Source organism: Coccinella septempunctata, chromosome 5 (assembly GCF_907165205.1).
Source record: "Coccinella septempunctata chromosome 5, icCocSept1.1, whole genome shotgun sequence".
In the NCBI taxonomy this organism is placed as follows: Eukaryota; Metazoa; Arthropoda; class Insecta; order Coleoptera; family Coccinellidae; genus Coccinella; species Coccinella septempunctata.
Genome location: NC_058193.1, coordinates 9,829,580 through 9,849,524, shown reverse-complemented (window position 1 = coordinate 9,849,524; position 19,945 = coordinate 9,829,580). Strand labels below are relative to the sequence as shown.

Sequence of the window (19,945 nt, the reverse complement as noted above, 5' to 3'; positions counted from 1 at the left end):
GGCATGATTCTACAATTCAAAGTAGACACCTCTCTTTTGAAAATTCCTACACATACTATTTTGGCTGATACATCTTTTAACTTACCAGGCGAAATAGACATGCTAATTGGTGCGGACCAATTTTGGAAATTAATTTGCATGGGTCAGATAAAACTCGGCAAGAATCTTCCTGTTTTACAGCGTACGCAATTTGGATGGGTAATATCGGGTTGCATAAATACAGGTTCAGAAAAGCAATCACTCAGCAATTGCAGCTTGAGCACAGTTGATAATTTAAATTTCGACTTATCTAAATTTTGGCAAATAGAAGAAAAATCGGTAGAGCAAAGACTTTCACCGGAAGAACAATATTGCGAAGACCTCTTTGAGAAAACAACAAAGGTAATAAACGGTAGATTTCAAGTAAATCTCCCCTTTAAGCATGATCCATCTTTACTAGGAGATTCAAAGGAACTTGCAACCAAACGCTTCTTTTCCTTAGAAAAAAGGCTGCAAAGCAATGTTAATTTAAAGTCACAATATGTCAATTTTATGCAGGAATATGAAGATTTGAAACACATGTCTTTACTTTCGCAAAATCAAAATCACACTCAATTCACTAATTTCTATTTACCGCATCATGCTGTTTTTGAAGAGTCTAGTACCACTACAAAATGTAGAGTAGTCTTTGACGGATCAGCTAAGACAACATCTGATTATTCATTAAATGACATTTTGCATGTTGGTCCCACTGTTCAACCGGATTTATTCACCATAGTTCTTAGAGCAAGAAAATATAATGTCATACTCACGGGAGATATAGCCCAAATGTACAGACAAATCAACGTGGAACCTAGCCAGCGCAAGTTACAAGTAATTTTATGGCGATCAGATCCGTCAAGCCCACTTCAGACATATGAACTGAACACTGTAACTTACGGCACAGCTCCTGCTGCTTATCTGAGCACCAGGTGTCTTAAGAAAATTTCTGATGAAACTTTAACTAAAAATCCTAAAATTAGTCAAATAATAGCCAACGATTTTTATGTGGATGATCTTCTAACAGGAGGAGATTCCATTGAGGAAGTCGCATACATTAAAACAGAAATAACACAAATATTGGAATATTACGGATTTCAGCTAAGGAAATTTCTTTCAAACAGATCCGAAATAATGGGTAGTTTATGTGACGATAACACATTATCAATAGGTGAATCCAACAAATCAAAAACCCTGGGACTGTTGTGGAATTCAACTGAAGATTATCTTCTGTATTCGATAGCCATCCCAGACAAGGTGATCTGCACGAAACGTTCCATTTTATCGATTATATCTCAAATATTTGATCCTCTTGGGTTAATTTCACCGGTAATTATAACTGCCAAGATCATTGTACAAAAACTTTGGGCATCTAATACTGGTTGGGATGAAACCGTCACACCAGAAATATATACTATTTGGAAAGCATTTTGTCATCAATTGAGTGATTTGAATAAACTAAAAATTCCAAGACAAGTAACCTCAGAATTTGCTATTGAATTTGAGTTACACTGTTTTTCTGATGCAAGTGAATCCGCTTATGGAACTTGCATATATTTGAGATCTAAAACCAATTCATTAGGATATCAAACCAGGCTACTTTGTGCTAAAACAAGAGTAGCACCCCTTAAAACTGTAACTATTGCTCGATTAGAATTATGCGCAGCTTTGCTTCAAGCTGAATTAGCAGAAAAGGTTAGAAACTCTCTGAAATTAAATTTGTCTAAATGTTATTACTGGTCTGATTCCACCATAACTTTATCGTGGATAAGGGCATCTCCTCATTTATTCAAGATATTTGTAGCAAACAGAATATCCCAAATTCAATCTCTCACTGAACCTAGTGATTGGCATTATGTCAACACCAAACAAAATCCAGCCGATATTCTGTCCAGAGGCACTGCACCAGCTGACTTGATAAGCAGCAGTCTCTGGTGGAACGGTCCTACCTTTCTGGCAATGGATCCTTGCGATTGGCCAATAGAGCACAAATTTGACACTATCAAAAATAGTGATGTTTCACTCTTGCCCGAAAGAAAAATCAAAATCGTATCTCTAGTTGTAACCAAGACAGATCTAGGGTTATTTGAAAGGTACTCATCATTAACAAAACTTCAGCGTGTTACTGCTTATTGTTTGCGTTTTATCAAAAACCTCAAAATGAAAGGGAACAATTTTGACAGACAGATTGGCCCTTTGGGCACAAATGAATTAAATAATGCTCTCCGAATACTGATTCAGATATCACAACAACAAGAATTCTCAGCTGATTTAGAACACCTACGCAAACACAAACAGCTCTCATCAAAGAGCAAGCTCTTACTGTTAACACCATTCCTAGACGAACAGAATATTCTAAGAGTAGGTGGTCGTTTACGCTATTCAGATTTTAATACAAATAAAAGGCATCCAATATTGCTCCCTAAGGGACATCCGCTAACAAAGTTGATTGCCAAACATGAACATGTTCGATTATTACACGCTGGTCCCACTTTACTGCTTTCATCTTTAAGAGACAGATATTGGCCCATATCGGACAGAAATTTAGTACGAAACATAGTAAGATCATGCATGAAATGTTTTCGTTACAATGCAAATGAGTATAATTATATCATGGCCGATTTACCAAAATATAGGGTTTCAATTACAAGACCATTTCTTCATGTTGGAATCGATTTTTGCGGCCCATTTCTATTAAAGGACAGACTAACTAAACATTTTAATGTCATCAAATCATACGTTTGTCTATTTGTCTGTTTATCAACAAAGGCTGTACATTTAGAAATCACTACAAGCCTATCGACAGAAGCTTTTATGGATTGCTTGCGTAGGTTTTTCGCTAGACGTGGCATCAGTGCTAACATTTTCTCAGACAACGGAAGTAATTTCATTGGAGCCAAGGCTGAGCTTAAAAAATTGTTAAATAATAATAATGCACTTCAAGAATACTTGAATAATTTGAAAATCAATTGGAAAATGATTCCTCCCAAATCTCCACACTTTGGTGGCATCTGGGAGGCCGGAGTAAAAATCAACAAAATATCACTTGAAAAGAGTTCTTTCTAATACACCACTCACTTTTGAACAGTTTAATACCATCATTTGTCAAATAGAAGCGTGTCTTAACTCAAGACCTATATCCCCTTTACCATCCACTCCTAACGATCTACAACCCTTAACACCTTCTCACTTCCTGATTGGTGCAAGACAAACCAGTTTACCAGAAGAAGACTTGACAGAAGTACCAGTAAATCGCTTAAAAATGTACAAAAGACAACAGCAGATACAACAAAACTTTTGGAAACGTTGGTCCAAAGAATACATTTCTGAACTCCAATACAGAACCAAGTGGAACAAAACCTCTGCAGAGCAATTGTGTCCTGGTGTACTGGTCCTCATCAAAGAAGATGGCTTGCCACCATTGGTTTGGAAGATGGGTGTCGTTGAAGAAGTACATCCCGGCGAAGATGGTGTCGTCAGAGCTGCTACTATAAGAACCTCCACAGAAAGACTTCAAAGGCCTACGAAGAAATTGTGTCCATTTCCAGACGAGGATCTAGTTTTGAAGCCCACAGGCTGTCAAGAGGGGCGGCATGTTCCGTATATTCGCGAACGTGGCAACGCTGCAGCCCAAACGAACAGCGGCAACGCTGTAATCATCGCAAATGACGAGAAGAGGAAGAAGCGAACGTCATCCGAATGACATGCGGGACGTCAACGCGGCTTCCTAAGACAGAGAGAGACGACAAGAGACATTCAGATTCAATTCATCGAGTTCACGAAGCACGCGGTCGAATACACTTTTCACCCTAATAAAACTGTGTTTCTGTGAATCTAATCTCAAAATAAAATCAAGCAAATTAACGAGTGGTTTAATTACCCCAACACCGACCGCCATCTTACTTTGTGAATAAAAAGTACCAACCACGTGTTTTATCACATCTAACATCAGAAGTGGGATTACATTTCTTCTTTCGAGAAAAGAAATTGAGGATCCTATTTTGTGAGTGAAAATCGTTTGTGTTTTGTGAGAATCTACAAGAATAAGCCAAAATGGACCAACAAAATCTCAACAACGCTCCCCAAGAAAGTGAAGCCATTTCGGTAATGCTGATAAAGGAGAACCAGGCCTAACTTCAAATGAAGATGATGGAGTTGCTAGCCAACATACCTAGTTTAAAGAACGACACCGACCACGTGGTGACCGCATAATTATCGTTAGCCCAGTTTGACCCCGACGATACATCCTTTTCTACCAAGGAGTGGATTGAGGAAGTTGATCAAATTGAATTCGAAACAGGTATGTCTGATACTGTTGTAGTATTAAAAGCTGGGCAAGCCCTGAAAGGCCGTGCAGCCAAAATTTATCAAAATTGAAAACCGATTGTTAGAAATCGGTCAACATTTTCTAGGAATTTAGAGATAGCGTTCCCTGAGAAAGGAACTCCGGCCACGAGGCTTAAAGCTAGCATGTTGATATGCCAAGTTGAATTCGATCAGGAAATTTTATTATAAGTTTCCGCGAGAAATAGTGTTGAGCTTGATAGCACATGATAACACTAATATAGAAGTTAAGAATAGTGTATTATTGCAAGATCCTAAGAATGAAACGCAGCAGCTGAAATTGCCTTCTTCGTAGGATTCCGACGCTCCATATTAGTCTTAGATAATAGTAGAAAACTAGAAAAATGAATCAGTTACTGAAAACAGAATCCGACAAAACCTTTCATGGGAATTGTAGGAACTGTGGAAAATTCAGGCATAGGAAGTTAGATTATTGTGAGGAAACGTTGTTTTAATTCTAATCCAGAAAATTTCAGTCTTGAATGTAATTTCTGTAATAGAAAGGGACATACTGAAGATTTTTATGTTGTTTAGAAAAAGAGAGAAACAAGTTCAGTCAAACTTTATTTACCCAGTGTTCGTAACAATCAATTAGCACATTAGATTTGAATCTAGACTTGTCAGGATTGGACGAGCGATTAGTAAAGTATTGAATAAATCGAATATTGTCAAATAACAAAAATTTTCAAGCATGTCGACTAACTTAGTCGGAACATACCTAGTGAAAATAAGATACTGGCGCTTTGTTATGTTTCAGGAAAATCAAAACCAATTGCAAAGGTTTGATCTGTTTTGTACGTAAATTCTTATGAAGATTCACACAAGACAAGCGCTCTCAAGAATGTAAAATTATCCCGTTGAGCAATCCAGGAGTATAGTATAACGCTGGCAGGTCTTGAACATCAGGCTAGGTTACCGATTGATGTTAATCAGAAAATTTCCATGGGGGTGACATCTATCGAATGAAGGAAAACTGAAGCCAACATTTATTGGACCTTTCGAAGTGCAAGCAGTCCTACCAAACGATCTATATGCCTTGAGAAGAGTGGGAGGCCAGAATAGAACTATATCCGGCCAAGAACCAATGAGACCTTGGCCTAAAAAAAGCAAATAGTGATGAGTGAGTGCTAGTTTCAATGATGTGCCATGATGAAGTGAAATATTCTCATGTCTATCAGATTTTATGTTCTATACTGTTCCTTATGAGATTCTTGTTGTTATTTTATGATTCATGTGATTCATTGTATTGTCTCATGTTCATTTTATGTTCAATGTTTTCCAAAGCACTTGAAACTCCATAAGTTTTCGGTATTTTAAATACGAATATGTAAAATTGACAAGTTGTCCCGGACGGGAGTCCCTAGTTGAGGCTAACCTCTGTGCAATTTTGCAGTAGTCTATTGACAAGTAAGGCCCAGACCGGATGTCGCTAGTGATGCTTACCTCTGTGCAATGTCACAAACCTGATTTAACAGTTATATGTCGCTATTGAGGCTAATCTCTGTGCAATTGACAAGTAAGGCCCGGACGGGAGTCCCTAGTTGAGGTTAATCTCTGTACAATGTCACAAACCTAATTTAACAGTTTATGGGCCTGTTCCGATATTGCTGGTTTTACTGGCCAGAAATCGAATAACAATAGAACTCGAACGACTGGGCCAATAGGAATCGTCTCTGAATTACTGACAGTACTGTTCAGGAATATCGGAACAGACGGTATATGTTGTAAATGACAATTGTATCAACTTTTGGAATTCAAAGTGTTTTGCTGACCTGATCTGTAAACAGTAAGCGGTGGTAGTTTTTTTCTCGCTTGGCTCTTTATTCCACCTATAATAATTCCGCAGCGCTGATTCAACTGTTTTATGTTTAAAAGCTCCCTTTGACAATGTTGTTTGTTATTAAGATATTGTTTATGTCTACTAAGTGAAACGAGGACGTTTCAGTGGTCAGTATGGCCGTGTTAGCAAATGTTAATTTGACCCCATTATAATATAATGATAATATCCGACGATGAATTGCGAAGGAAGGATAGGAGTATAGAACCCATGCTCTGTGCTCCAATGTAACCTGCTTTCTCTATGCATAGGTCTAAGGGACAATTACTCGAACTACCTTGTCGTGCGGTACGCTTTTTACCTGCCTGCTGTCAGGTAAATATCTGGAGCAGTGGACTTGTTTCCTTACCAAAGAAATGCAAATATTTTGTTGTGTAGATTTAAAAAAATTACCCACCTGAAAGATGTTCAAAAATCTCTGGATATTGAGAAGAAATATATTGACTCTAATAAAGATTCAGAAGTTTGACTGATTTTCATTGATTTCAAACTATGAACATCACACAGCAAAAAAATAATCGAATGGAATGATTTAAATGTTTCCACGAAAACTCGTTGGGTGGAATTATCCAAACATTTTCACACCAACAATCTTCGGCATGAAAACTTTAGTATATTAATTGAATATATTTTATGTTTGCCGGCTACAAATGCTCCAGTAAAAAGAGTATTTTCTATGATGAACAAATTGTGGACATCTGAAAATACCCAGTTACAAATTCCCTTAGATGGAAAGGGAGTCTAGTGTCTAAGCAAATTCCAGTTCTAAAGACTATGTTGATAACTAAGGTGAATGTAGAAAAAACGTGCCAAGAGTTCCACTCTTACAAAATCATCACAAGCAATATTGAAGGAAATTTGTTCCCATGATAAATATAAATACAACTAAACATTTGGGAAATGTTTTCATTTGTAATACCTGATAGTTTGTTTTCTGTGAATAAATAAAAAACAAATTTCATTGAATTCCTGTTATATATACATATATATTGACCCAAATAAACCAGTGTTCCGCTTTGAGTCAGAACATAAATGGTCACGTTAGTAATGACGTCACCGTCTTTTTTTTAAAATGGAACACCCCCATTTTGTCTCAATTTTCGGATTACTCTAGGTGAGCTGATTCCAAAAATGTATCACATGTTGATTCCAATTGGTACAGGGATGGACAAAAATACAATATGATAATAATAGTAATATTATTGATGGAATACATGACTTTATAAATGTTCGAACTGCAGCCCTTGCTGTATTTTACGGTAACCCAAACGGTGTACAAATTCTTGTTGAACCTTGTGTATGGTTTCTTGAGTAATATTGTTTATTTCTGTTCGAATTCTTCAATATTTGCTGGTTTCGTTTTATATACAACATTTTATAAATCAACATGTGATACATTTTTGGAATCAGCTGAGCTGGAGTAATCCAAAAATTGAGACAAAATGGGGGTGTTCCATTTAAAAAAATGACGGTGACGTCATTATTCGAAAGTAATTCAACCTGTATATTAGATTATTTTGTTGATATATACATGTTGATAACAAGTGATAACACACCGCGATTCTTGACTCCCGAGTAAATACGTGTAAATCAGTGGAAATCAAGTGATTAAAATTTTCAAAACCGGATTATAGGCCATTTGTGTAGCTCTGCTTTCTGGGGGCTATTTTGGATTTTGTTAATTATCTCTCAATAATGAGTAATCAGTGCGTCTCTTGTGTTAAACCTCTGTCAAAGAAGACCCAGGCCTTCCATGTGGTGCTTGCGAGCGATATTATCAATTCCATATGCTGTGATGTAAATAAACAGCACTTATCAATCGTCGGCTGCACACATTCGCCCCCGCCGGTTCGTAACACTCGATCGCGGGTGAGTATCGCAGCATCTCTTTCCCGGGACAGTGGCGGCGATGATGCAGAGGACGGAGGTGATCGTTCCTTTCCTTCCATGAACGCTGAATTGGAGTTGTTGCGGAGCGAAGTTCGCGAGATGAGGAAGAGTGTGGACTTCTGTTCTGATAGAATTTCCTATTTTGAGGATTTGGTAAAGAATCTCAAGGGTTTGAATAAACTTGCTGGGGATTTGAGGTCGGAAAATAAGCATCTTAGGGAGCAGATATCCTCTCTGAATTTTAAAATGAATACAATAGAACAGCATGCGAATTCTAACAGTGTTAAAATTCAGGATGTCCCTGAAAGTAAGGGTGAAAACTTGTTTCAGATAGTTGATCGTATTGGAGACTTTCTTGGTCATCCGTTTAAAAAGGAAAAGATTGATAGTATAGTACGAGTGCCCACGAGATACCCTTAAAACCAAAACATATTATTGTTAGGTTTGTATCAAAGCTGGATAGAGATGAGTTTCTGTCAAGAGCGAAAGACAAACGTCTCCAATCGAATAATAAACGTCTGAGTATCGATGGAGTTTCCAATGGATTCTTCATCAATGAACATCTCACCCTTGCAAATAAAATTTTACATAAAAAAGCTCGTGATGCAGCTAAGGAACACAAATATAAATTCGTTTGGGTTCAGAATGGAAATATACGTACGTAAGGATGATCAAAGCAAAATCATTCAAATATCGAGTGAAATCGATATCTCAAAAATAAATTAACATCCTGAGATTTTTTTTTGTACTGTGAATGTTGATTTAAATCTTGATGGCACTTCACATTTTCTATCAGAATGTTAGAGGTTTACAAACTAAACTCAATGAATTCAAGAGGAATGTGTTTTCCAATAATCATGACATTTTATTCATAATTCATAACTGAATCCTGGATTAATGGTTCTGTGTTTGATTCCGAACTCATCGATTCTGAACTATACTCAGTGTTCCGCCGCGATCGCCAAACAACAACCAGTAATAAAAGAAGTGGCGGTGGTGTTTTAATTGCCGTGAGGAATACGTTTGATGCCTCTTTAGTTCCCCAATTCCAGAGTGATGCTGAGGATCTGTGGGTTAAGATAATGATTGGATCCACTAGAATTTTTCTGTGCTGCGTCTACTTGCCTCCTGGAGATTCTGGGGCCAGTGCTGGTTTTTCTTCAAAGTTGACTGCTCTAAAGAATAATATAGAACGTGATGTGGTTGTTGTGTGCGGAGATTTTAATTGTTCCTCCATTAGATGGATAGGTAATCCAGATGCCAACGATTCATATTTTGAACCAAATAATGTAGAGGCAAAATATTCTGATCTCATAGATGCACTCTCAGTATGTGAGCTGATGCAGTTCAATAGTGTCAACAACATTAACAATAGAATCTTGGACTTGGTCTTGTGTAATCAGTTTCTTTTGTCTCAGGTTACTCCATGTAACAGTCCATTGGTGGGAGAAGACAAGCACCATCCTTCATTAGAGTTTATGCTACAATTAAATATCAAATATCTTTCCAAATCAAGTACTTGTATTTATAATTTCAAAAAAGGCAATTACGATAGCATAAACAATAAATTGTCTTCCGTACCGTGGCCTGAATTGCTTTGTAGTGGAGACGTTGATTCTGATCTCGACTTATTTTATGGTATACTTGATGGTATTATTAAGGACTTCGTTCCAAAGAAGTACATTAATTATAGTTTTCCCTCATATTTTTTTAAACACACCATAAAATTAGTGAAGAAAAAAAATAAAATTCATAAAAAATTGAAGATCTATAATAATACAAAAGATTTACTAGAGTTTCGGCGTCTCAGAGCATTGTCAATGATCATGATCAAATGTGATTATTCTAAATATGTTAAGTTTGTGGAAGATGAACTGCCCAATAATCCCAAGCTTTTTTTCAATGTTGCATCAGCCAAAAGTAGACATGGCAGACTTCCCTCTTCGATGCTATATAAAGATGAAGTTAGCTACTGTGGCTGATTCTCCTGCTTACCTTTCAAACATTGTCATAACTGCTAAGGAAATCGAAAAATCTTTAAGGTTCCTTTATCAAAGTAAGGGTGCCGGATCTGACGGTATTCCATCATACTTTGTACGAAATTGTCCTGCTTTATGCCTTCCACTTGAACATATTTTCAATCTCTCCCTTCGCACGGGCAGATTCCCTCGGCGCTGGAGGATTGCATCGGTTGTCCCAATTTTCAAGGGTGGTGATAGATCTATTATTGAAAATTACCGCCCCATAAGCAAATTATGCGTCTTTTCCAAACTCCTTGAAAAACTTGTTTATGCTCATCTATACAATTTAGTGAAAAATCAGATAATCCCAGAACAGCACGAGTTTTTGAAGGGAAAGTCCATAAAGACTAACCTTTTTTTATTCATGAACGTTTTGGAGGGGGCAATGGATGAGCAGGTTGACGCTGTTTACACCGACTTCAGTAAGGCATTTGATAAAATTTCACATAGAATTCTCAGTCGTCGTCTTTCTGAGGTCGGTGTAGGAGGTAGTCTTTTGCACTGGTGCGAATCCTATCTGACTGGTAGAGTGCAATTCGTTTCTGTGGATGGAAGTAGGTCGGCTGAGTTTACATGTCCATCTGGTGTGCCACAAGTCTCTCATCTCGGACCTTTATTTTTCTTGATATATATCAATAATATTATTTCCGTTCTTCATAGATGTAGAGTGCTTCTCTATGCGGACGATTTGAAAATTTTCTACGTTGTCAGATCTATAGAGGACTGTATGATCATACAAGGGGAACTGGAGAGGTTCTCGGAGTTTTGTCGCTTGCACAATTTATTTACATTTCTAAATGTAAAACAATTGCAATGATAGTTTTAACGTCTGGAAATATAATATAAGGAAGGTTTTTAACGGCATTCAGACAGGAACTGAATTCTGAAAAAAGTACCACCCAGAGCAGGATTCGAACCTACGACCCCCCGATTACCGGTCAGGTACTCTCCCAACTGAGCTACCCGGGCTGACGTGAGGATCCATCTGCATTGTCTGGAAACCACTATCCTCAGAATTCACATGTTAGTATTATCAGAATTTCAGAATTCAATTCCTGTCTGAATGCCGTTAAAAACCTTCCTTGTAAAACAATTGCATTCACACGTAATAAAGCACCTATTCGTTTTCAATATAGTATTGATCAAGCGACATTGGAGAGAGTTGATCACATCAGAGATTTGGGCGTTATTCTGGATGGAAAGTTAACTTTCTCATTTCATATCGACAGTATTGTTAGGATTTGTTTAGGGGGTGTAGGGTTTTTAGAGATGTCAAGCCGGTTCTCAGTATTTACTATGCCTACGTTTTTAGCCGTCTAAATTTCGCTTCGGTTGTTTGGAACCCGCAATATAGGATTTACATAGAACGAATATAAAGAATACAAAATAAGTTGCTGAAATATTTAAGTTTTAGAGGTAAATTTTCTGTTTCAGGAGTTAATGTAAATTTTTATTGTATGGCCAGAAAACATTTTAACTTGATTTGGCTTGAAAATAGACGCTGCATTGGCGATGTTGTTTTGTTGAGGAAAATTGTAAGTGGTGAGTTGCAGGTACCGGATTTATTGCAGGAGGTAAACATTAATGTTCCAAATGTTAATTTAAGATCTTTTGAAATTTTCCATGTACCATTCAGAAGGACAAATGCATCTAAAAACTCTCCGTTGATTAGAATGTTCCCAACCTGCAATGAGCTACGAATTATCGATGTATTTCATTGTGCTAACATCAAGCTACAACTGAAAAAACATTTTTTGATGCAGTGATTTTTTGTTGTTGTCTTTGGTTGATTTGGAGTGGAGGTTTTTTTTTGCTGATTTTTATTTCCATCTTTGTAATTTGTGGATACTCTTTATGGGTCATTGACCTGTTTGTGTTCCCAATGTCAAATAAATAAATAAATAATTTTAAAATACGGTAAATTAAAATCAAAAATCGACGTGTTTCAGAAAAATTTCTTAAGGTCTGTTCAGCTAAAAATGACTTCGTTCCATACTTTACGGACACAGTGTATATTATACCTAGATGTTGAATATACAAACACCAATATTATTTTTTACAACCGAATAAATGTTACCATGCTTTCTATATGCGAGAAAGACGTCACCAGCGGTGTTCCTCAGGGTTCGGCCTGGGACCTTTGATCTTTCTCATTTATATCAGTGACCTATCTTACCACATAAAAAATAAAAAATCATTTATTGCCGACGATACGAAGGTGTACAGAAATCCTCTTCGAGACTATAGATCCCTCCAGGACGACCTGGACGCGATTACCCGGCGGTGCCGTGATTGGCTGATTCCTTTAAATGTGGATAAGTGCCTCGTGCTCTACATAGGAAAAAATAATCCTAATCTCAAATACACTATCGGCGGGGTTCCGCTTCGTAGTTGAGGTCGCACGTGGACTTGGGAGTCACAGTGAACCAGTACCTGACCTGGTCGGAACATAAAATGTCGCTCGATGTTGTACCTCATCAGAAAGTCCTTCGTTCGTGCACAGCCCTCTTAACACATAGCCGTGATGAGGGGAAGTTTGGCAACACAGGGGAAGGCCTAGAATTTCTAGTTCTCGTATCGTGCTTGCCGGCGTCGTGTTGTTTGTAGGTTATGTGTAGTTTTTTGTTTTTAGTGCTGTGAATTGTATGCTGAGGAAAAAAATTCTATGAGTGAAGTGAATTGTTTGATGAAAAGATTGAAAAGAAATGAAGTGAACTTTCATTTGGTAAAGTACCTAACGTTTTTGCTTGTAGGATCGATTTCGTATCATACCTAATAAATGTTGTATATCTAGCTGCAAGGCAATAATAAATCTGCAGAAAATGATCATGTTAGTATATTTTCCTTTTCCAAAAATTCCAAAATAAATAAATACATACAGTGCGTTTTGCGAAATTCATTTTGATACTAACGATATTGTGAATTGTGAAATTTTATCAAATACTAGCTGACCCGGCAAACGTTGTTTTGCCATATAAATAATTTCCTAGTAATTTCTAAAAAAAAATGATTAAATTACTAAAATGGCTATAAAAAAATAAGGGTTGATCGTAGAAGGGTGAAAATTGAGGATTGTATGTATTTTTGTATGTTGTATCATAAAAAAATAGAAATTAAAAATTTTGTCCAAAAAATGAAATAAAAAATTTAGGGGTGGACTACCCCTAACATTTAGGGGGATGAAAAATAGATGTTGGCCGATTCTCCTAGATACCGGATAAGCACAAAAAATTTCATCAAAATCGGTCAAGCCGTTTCGAAGGAGTATGGTAACGAAAACTATGACACGAGAATTTTATATATTAGATTATGTTGATAGCACTTCGAGACAGTCACCACTGAAACATTTATCTATGCCAAAGAAATGTCCACAATTGAAAGAATGTGGAGATCAAATGCATCTAAATTTTTCTTGCTACATATCAAAAGCAGACTTGGTAGAATAAAAAGAACGTAGTATTGAATTAGAATTTAATATTGGTGATTTTTCACGGACTTGCAGTTGTGAAAGTGATTTGAAAAAGAGTTTTGTATCCACTCCGCTCAACTTTTGTTTACATGTGAAAAATATAAACTATCAAACTTATATTTTGAGTTAAATATTGGTATGGACAATTCTATTTCAGGTTTGTTTTTTTGTGTGAGAAAATTTATTCAACGGATAGTTCTTCTCAGTTTTTGCTCATACCTCCTTAACTCATTTATAATATTTGGACTCATGAGTTCATTTACACCATGATTTTGTGGGAAAAGATGAGACCACACCTTTTTGTTGGTTCTTGCTGAACGATAAATTGGGTTTGAAATATGGAATATTGTCACAATAATTGTATTCATCATTCATTCTTGGTGCTATTATACAGATCAAATTATTTGCATTAACTTGTTCTCGAATCATAATATGATGAGTCAATCCAATTCTTTGACCAAGTATGGCTTAGGATAGTGTCTTATGGATATTTTATTAAATTTGAGACATCCCATGTCGATTTTTTGAGTACTAATTGAAATGTATTCGAAAATCGCGCTCCTATAGCGCACTCACTGCGGCCTAAAGTCGGCCTTCCGCACCAAGCTATTTGCGGTGTTGCGACATAGTGTTCATGGCTCTGTGTTTAAGAGGGCTGTGGTTCGTGCCTCGTTCATGACCTCTATACATTTATACACGACCTACGTACGCTCAATCTTGGAATACGCCGGACCGGTGTTGTATCCCGTGCTGGAGCGCGACCGCGAACTATTGGAAGGTGTGCGGCGGCAGGCTACGCGATTGTTCTGCGGACTTCAAAGACCTTCTTATCCCGAAAGGCTTTTGCGTGCGGGTCTCTTGTCTTTCGATCGACGGCGCTTAAGAGGTGACCTCATTCTTGCGTTGCATAATGGAACTCAATTATGCTGATCTAAGAGGCTACCAACTCAAACTGAGGAAGGAAAATTTTTTACAAGACAACGCCAACCGCATATTCGGCAACTGGAATGGTGTGTCCACGGAGGTCGTCGGGTCACGCTCTCTCAGTGTGTTCAAGGGTGGTATAGACGAGACTTTTTTTCCGGTATAGATTCCGACATTTTTCTTTCTGTACTTGTTTGGGGTGACTTTCTACTGTTTAGATTTTTTTCTTCATGTTATGTTAAATTAGGATTTTATAGGACATGTCCTCATCCTTTATTAAATTGAAATAAATAAATAAATACATTTTCAAAGTCCGATTTTGTCCCCCTACGGCCCGACAATAGATATAATCAATTAACATCAAAGGCACCATTAGGAATCTAGAAAGCCACTCCATATCGTGAGCCATAGCTAATTTTTTTTCTACAGTTCAAAGAAATTTCACTTCAATTTTCAATATCCGATTTTGCCCCCCCCCCCCTACGGCTTGTCAATGGATTCTATCGACTAATTGACATCAAGTGCATCAATATAAATCTAGAAAACCATATCAGATGGTGAGCTACGCGTATGCGTACGCCGGGGTAGAAGTGTGGATGAATATTCCGTTGCTAGTTCCGCACCGGTTATAAACAAGAGCTACGAATCAACACGTCCGACAACATTTACAACAAAATTTTTAAATTTCACACCGTTAACGTTTTCATGTTTTCCACCAATATGTTACGCCTCGCCTGTGTACTTAAGTACGGATTCCTTTTTTGGTGCACAACCATCGTTATAAACAATTGACCAGTTATACCCTTTTTCTACAAAATAGTAAATATCGAGAATATAATTTTGTGCATTACTCACTATCTATACAATGTTATACGATTTCAATATATAAATCTCACCTCATCAACTTCTAATTCAATTGAGGAATGGTGACTCACCTATAAGCATCAATTCTTTGTGAATGTAAATGTAGAATATCAGTTGGCACAGTTTCGAGGAAATTTCTATCGTGAGATACAACTAGTAAGGTAGTAGGCCAATTTTGCAGATAATTTTCTAACCAAATGATAGCTTTAATATCTAACATGTTTGTTGGTTCATCAAGGAGTAAGAGATCTGGTCTAAAAATTAGATTTGTTAATTGTGAGAATTTCTGAAAGAAATTATTCCTACACAAGAAATTCAATTAGCGAAACCATGAAACTTACCTTGAAAACAAAGCTCTAGCAAGAGCAAGTCGCATCCTCCAACCGCCAGAAAAAGTTTTTGTTGCTTTTTGTTGCATTAAAGGTGTGAAACCTAAACCACTCAAAATTATTGAAGCCTTAGCTGGCGCTTTATCAGCTTCAATGTTCTGAAGTTGATTGTAAATCTCAGTCAGCTCAGAGGATAGATTTGAATCTGAGGACGCACTGAAATAATATCATTTAAGATTCATTAACAAGAAGAATACTGAAAATTTAAGTAGGTAATACAAGCTGAACACTAATTTTCTCCAATGTTTTGAACAATTATACATGGTATATTCAAAGGTGCGGCTTTTTTTAACAGAAAGTAGAACTGGTCAAAATAAAGCGTTTCAAAAAATCACCTATACAAAATTTTCAAAATGACAACACTGAAAAAAAAATTGAAAATTATTACTGAAATAGATACTAATACAACCCTAGATCATTTCTATCTGAATTATGGCAAAGCAATGGGAAAAAACTTATCCCGTGATGACTGAATCAACCATATGGTTTCGTTTAGGGCAGGGGTGCTCAACCGGTCGATCGCGGCATAAGCCCAGTCGATCGCGGCAATGAATTTAAGTAATATGAGGAATAGACAGATGTTTCTATTGCCTCCCCATCATGTGCCTTTTCATTTGAACTTTTGACTATTTTATAACTGCTAGATCTCGGAGGATTTCTTCAGTAAATAGTAGATATTGGCCTGTTGATTTGTTTACGTGGAAATAAAAATGGAAACTTAGGATAGACGAATCTTTTTCTATATTTAGTAGCCCAAACGATTTTATGAAATGATTCATTTCGATACCAAGTGACAGAAATATACTTATGACCAAATGTACAAAAAAAAAATAGAACAGTTCAAAATCTGACTCTCGTAGATACCGCGATGCTGGCACGTGTTATAAAACGATCTTCGAATTTGGCTGATTACTTCGGAAAAGAAAGTGCTAGTTTATATAAAAATTAGATGCAGCGAATGGTTGAATATTTGCTGCTCATATTGAGTGAAAGAAAAACAAATTATAAAAAAATCTCGCAATTATTTCAGTTATTCTACCAATATAAATATAATTATATTTTTTACGATGAAAAATCCCTTTTTGAAAACATAAACTTTATTTTGGAAACTTTACCACGATGAATAGAGACTACTCTATGTAATTAGACAAGCTAAATAACTGAATGACTTATGAATTAAAACTCCTCTTGCATCCTGAATGAATTGATATTATTTGGTGGCATCTCAAAAGAGATGAGGATGCATGTTGTTCTATACAAAAAAAACCATTATTGTTACTAAAAATAACTTTGCTGAATTAGCAGTATTAAAATAATATAAAAGAGACTTTCTCAAACTGCGAGGCAGTTCCGCCCAGAGTGTCATACCGAACGTTAGTTCCGCTCAAGTAATCGTACCACATATACATACGTATAGTAGTTCTATGTTCTGTTTTGACTAAATAAGTATCAGTTAAGTGTAAAGGTGACCTGTAACCATAACAGTAAATAAATCAAGTTAAATCAATTCCAACGACCATTCGAGTTTTGGTGTCTTCTCTAAAAAGCCACCTGGTGTCAGAAGAACCTTTTTAAAAACCCAAAAGTTCGCAGCAGGAATACGACACGAATTTTTGGTGTCAGAAGTGGGATGAATCAGAAAGAAAGCTGAATATTTATCTTCCCCGAACCAGACGAATTCACCGCGATTAAGAAATCAACTCAAAGAACAGCATTGAGAAGATTCATTATTCATTGCAAACCGAAAATATCTCAAACGTTAAGAGCTCGAGATATCGACAATTTGAATGAACCTTATAATATACCCCTACAAGAAGAAAAAATACTTAATTATACAAAAAATAAATTCTTATTGTAAAATGAAAAACCATATCACACAAAATTGTCGCAAAAAACCAAGGTCTATTCCAACCATCAATCAAGTCAAAACTCTTATCGTAACAATAATTCTCTGCCGGGAACCTCCAATAATACTCATAACGCAAATGGACACAATTATGAAAACTGTTGAAAGAGACAAAATCGAAATAATTATACTCAAAATCCCAAAGTCAATCAAGTGGAAAAGGATTCTTCAAACTCGAAAGGTCAAACTCTGCCGAATGTCCCAGAGTTGGACCATGGCCAATGGCCATGGAGGCATTCGAATGAATCATTACGGAGCAGAACTCTAAGTAATCTCATCCAATGTCGAAAATTCACCACACAAAAAGATAAAATTTCTAATAGACAGTGGAGCAGCGATATCTTTCGTGAAACATGATTCATAAATTCCTAATATCACAAAATTAAATCGTGAAAATATTGTCTCATTCAACGGAATAAATCCAAATCAACCAATGTTATCCTTAGGCACAGTCGACCTGGAACTTAAATGCGAAAATTTCACATTTCCCATAATGACTCAAGTAGTAGTAAGTCATGAAGTTTGTTTTGAAAGTTATGATGGAATTCTAGGTGTTGTTTTACAGAAAAATAATGCAGTATTTGATTATAATAAGAAAGCTTTAATCATCAACGACACAATTATTTCCTTTGAAAACAAGAGCCCTCAGAAAATAATCTTAACAACCACGCAAGGAAACGATCGTTGAAGTTAACCTAATTAATAATTAATTTATCTGAAGGTGTGATTAAAAACCGCAAAATCGACTATGGCATACTCATTCCAAACGCACTCGTGAAGAACAATAAACAAAAGGCTTATCTACCCATTCTGAATCTGAGAGACAGTACCATAACGATCGATGCTGACAAATTGAAATTCGAATTAGAAGAAATAATTCCTGATATAATGATTAATTTCACCGAGCAAATGACGCCGACTGAAAGAAAGCATCTTATTTGAAAACCTTCGTACCAATCATTTGAATTCAGAAGAAAAACAATCCTTATTGTAAATTTGTAATCATTATTCAGACTTATTCCATCTACCTGGAGATTTTCCCACCTCAACAAAAACTTTGAAACATAAAATTCCTACGACAACTCAAGTTCCAATTTCCACAAAAATGTATAGATATCCCAAAATTCACGAAGAAGTGAAAACACAAATAAATAAAATGCTTGAACAAGACATAATTCAAAATTCACATTCATCCTACTCCAGTTCAGTTTGGGTTGTATCAAAAAAAGCAGACGCTTCAGGAATCAAAAAGTGGAGATTAGTGATAGATTATTGGAAACTAAATGAAATAACTGTTGGAAATAATTATCCATTACCCAATATTGAAACAATTTTGGATCAGTTAGGAAACTCAATTTATTTCTCAACATTAGATCTAGCCTCAGGTTTTCACCAAATCGAAATGAACGAAAAAAGATAAAGAAAAAACTGCATTCAGTACTCCTTCAGGACATTTTGAATTAAATAGAATGCCATTTGGATTAAAATCAGCGGCCGAATACTTTTGCAAGATTAATGTATATCGTTTTATCGGGACTCCAAGGAATTGTTTGTTTTTGTTATTTAGATGACAGAGTTGTATATGGCTCCTCCTTACAAGACCATAACGAAAAATTAAGGAAAGATGAAGATCAATTGAGAATACATAATTTAAAACTTAAAACTGCAACCAGACAATTGTGAATTCTTGAAAAAGGAAATTACTCAACTTGGTCATATCATACCAGATAAAGGTTTAAAGCCAGACCCAAAAAAAGTTGAAGCTATTAAGAATTTAAAAGAACCAACCAACGCAAAAATGATTATATCATTAGTGAGGAAAGATAAAAAATTTGAATGGGGAGAATCACAACAGAAAGCTTTTTCTGAACTGAAGAACATAATAACAACCGATTCATTATTAATTCACCCAGATTTTTCTAAACCATTTATTTTAACAACGGACGCATCAAATGAAGCAAGGAAAACATGGAAAAGATTAACCAATTGCCTATTATTCAAAAACATTATCGAATACAGAGAAAAATTATTCAACCACAGAAAAAGAATTATTAGCAATCGTTGATTCTTGGGAACATTTCAGACCTTATTTATTTAGAAGCAGTAATATTTAAATCTATACGGACCATAAACCTTTAATTTATCTAAAAAATTGTTCGGATCTTCCAGGACGATTAGCACGATGGCAAACATTACTAATAGATTATAATTTCGAAATAAAATACAAAAAGGGTAAAGAAAATAAAAACGCTGACTTCTTAAGTAGAATTCCAGATTATAATG

At 36.1% G+C, this 19,945-nt stretch overlaps 1 protein-coding gene across 3 annotated transcripts in view; it reads right to left on the bottom strand.

Moving 5' to 3' along the window:
• Positions 1-19,945, bottom strand: part of LOC123314401 (ATP-binding cassette sub-family F member 3) — a 154,975-nt gene that overhangs the window by 63,117 nt on the left and 71,913 nt on the right. The window contains exons 7-8 of one of the 3 annotated variants that reach the window (XM_044899684.1): positions 15,709-15,912; positions 15,439-15,621 (exon numbers count right to left, since the gene is read on the bottom strand). The exons of 1 other annotated variant lie outside the window; for it this stretch is intronic. In XM_044899684.1, the coding sequence (XP_044755619.1) occupies positions 15,439-15,621; positions 15,709-15,912 (387 nt within the window). The remainder of the gene's footprint in view (positions 1-15,438; positions 15,622-15,708; positions 15,913-19,945) is intronic. One more of the 3 variants, XM_044899685.1, reaches the window with a different exon arrangement.